Source organism: Cyclopterus lumpus, chromosome 11 (genome assembly GCF_009769545.1).
Source record: "Cyclopterus lumpus isolate fCycLum1 chromosome 11, fCycLum1.pri, whole genome shotgun sequence".
Classification (NCBI taxonomy): Eukaryota; Metazoa; Chordata; class Actinopteri; order Perciformes; family Cyclopteridae; genus Cyclopterus; species Cyclopterus lumpus.
The window spans coordinates 20,855,506-20,858,005 of NC_046976.1; the positions used below are offsets into that span (position 1 = coordinate 20,855,506).

At 46.8% G+C, this 2,500-nt stretch overlaps 1 protein-coding gene across 1 annotated transcript in view; it reads right to left on the reverse strand.

Moving 5' to 3' along the window:
• LOC117739229 (tenascin-like) overlaps positions 1-2,500 on the reverse strand; it is a 38,846-nt gene that overhangs the window by 30,338 nt on the left and 6,008 nt on the right. Inside the window, exons 4-5 of the mRNA XM_034545522.1 lie at positions 1,458-1,629; positions 541-1,292 (exon numbers count right to left, since the gene is read on the reverse strand). Of these exons, the coding sequence (XP_034401413.1) occupies positions 541-1,292; positions 1,458-1,629 (924 nt within the window). The remainder of the gene's footprint in view (positions 1-540; positions 1,293-1,457; positions 1,630-2,500) is intronic.

Genomic DNA, 2,500 nt, shown 5'->3' on the forward strand with positions numbered 1-2,500 from the left:
ATTTAACGCAGCTTCACTTCTTTTACATTTTATTATCCCGATGGATCAAACTCTGGCACCAGGAACTTCCTTCAGGATCCATAAAAGCTTCTATCTCTCGTCTTCTCCATGCTTTTTACTGCCGCCTGAGATATTATTCATACGGGACTTTTCCTTCGGTCGAGTATCAGAGGGAAAGAAGGTCTGAGGAGGAACGAGGTCCATGGAGGACAACGTGTTTGTTGTTGTTGTTGTTGGTGAGAAATAAAGTATAAATATACATAAAATAACTTGAGTTGGGAAACAGTGTGTAAAAGAACAACTTTTAGGGTCCACATAGGAGCTTTTTCCACAACTCATGGACTTCATCAGGGCCTAGAAACTCTACTTCATTAAAAGTACTTAATGTACTTCTACTTATATCTGATGTTTGTGGATTTGAAGCAGCAGAACTTTCTCAACTCAAGGAAATTACAAGGACCTGAAAAAACGTACTAAAGTAGAGTCGTTCCAGGACACGGTCTTCATTCAGGGGTCAGGATCCTGTTGGGTTGGACTCACCGACGTCACAGTTGGGTCCGCTCATGGCCTCCTCACACTGGCTGCAGTCCGGTCCGGTAAACGCTCGCCGGCAGACGCACCTCCCCTTGACGCAGCGGCCCTTTCCGCCGCAGTTACCGGGACAGCCTTTGGTGCCGCAGTCCGCCCCGGCGAAGCCGCCGTCGCAGACGCACTGTCCGTCCACACAGCGCCCCCTGCTGTTGCAGTTCCCTGGGCAGGATTTGTCGGCGCAGTCGTCTCCGGTGGATCCGGGATCGCACACGCACTTCCCGTTCACGCAGCGCCCCCTGCTGTTGCAGTTCCCTGGGCAGGATTTGTCGGCGCAGTCGTCTCCGGTGGATTCGGGATCGCACACGCACTTCCCGTTCACGCAGCGCCCCCTGCTGTTGCAGTTCCCTGGGCAGCTTGTCTTGGAGCAGTCCGGTCCGGTGGATCCGGGATCGCACACGCACTGTCCGTCCACGCAGCGCCCCCTGCTGTTGCAGTTCCCTGGGCAGGATTTGTCGGCGCAGTCGTCTCCGGTGAAGCCGACGTCGCACACACACTGTCCGTCCACGCAGCGCCCCCTGCTGTTGCAGTTCCCCGGGCAGGATTTGTCGGCGCAGTCGTCTCCGGTAGATCCGGGGTCGCACACGCACTGTCCGTCCACGCAGCGCCCCCTGCTGTTGCAGTCTCCTGGGCAGCTTGTCTTGGAGCAGTCCGGTCCGATGGATCCGGGATCGCACACGCACTGTCCGTCCACACAGCGCCCCCTGCTGTTGCAGTTCCCTGGGCAGGATCTGTCCGAGCAACTGGGACCGGTGAAGCCGCCGTGGCACGCACACTTGCCGTTCACGCACCGGCCCCGGTCGCTGCAGTCGTCGGGGCAGGCGGTCCGCGCGCAGTCGGCGCCGGTGAAACCGGGATCGCACGCGCACTTCCCGTCCACGCAGCGGCCGTTGTCGTTGCAGTTCCCAGGACAGTCGGACTCGCTGCAGTCCGGTCCATGAAACCCGAGGAAGCAGACGCACCGGCCGGCCGCGCAGCGCCCCTGATCGCTGCACTCGTTGGGACAGTCGTCCACTTCCGGTTTGATGGAGCAACCGGCGCCTGGAGAAGAGACGGAAGACGCTCAAGGTTAAAGAAGATTAAAGAAGATTCAAAGAAGGTTAAATAAGATTAAAGAAGATTCAAAGAAGATAGAAAGAAGACTTAAAGAAGATTCAAAGAAGATTTAAAGAAGACTTAAAGAAGATTCAAAGAAGATTCAAGAAGATTCAAAGAAGATAGAAAGAAGACTTAAAGAAGATTCAAAGAAGATTTAAAGAAGATTGAAAGAAGATTCAAAGAAGATTTAAAGAAGATTTAAAGATTTAAAGAAGATTTAAAGATTTAAAGAAGATTTAAAGAAGATAGAAAGAAGATTCAAGAAGATTCAAAGAAGATTTAAAGAAGATTCAAAGAAGATAGAAAGAAGATTTAAAGAAGATTGAAAGAAGATTGAAAGAAGATTTAAAAAAGATTTAAAGATTCAAAGAAGATTCAAAGAAGATTCAAAGAAGATTTAAAGAAGACTTAAAGAAGATTCAAAGAAGATTCAAGAAGATTCAAAGAAGATAGAAAGAAGACTTAAAGATTTAAAGAAGATAGAAAGAAGATTCAAGAAGATTCAAAGAAGATTTAAAGAAGATTCAAAGAAGATAGAAAGAAGATTTAAAGATTTAAAGAAGATAGAAAGAAGATTCAAGAAGATTCAAAGAAGATTTAAAGAAGATTCAAAGAAGATAGAAAGAAGATTTAAAGAAGATTCAAAGAAGATTTAAAGATTCAAAGAAGATTCAAAGAAGATTTAAAGAAGATTTAAAGAAGATTCAAAGACGATAGAAAGAAGATTTAAAGAAGATTCAAAGAAGATTTAAAGAAGAATCAAAGAAGATTTAAAGAAGATTCAAAGAAGAATCAAAGAAGATTTAAAGAAGAT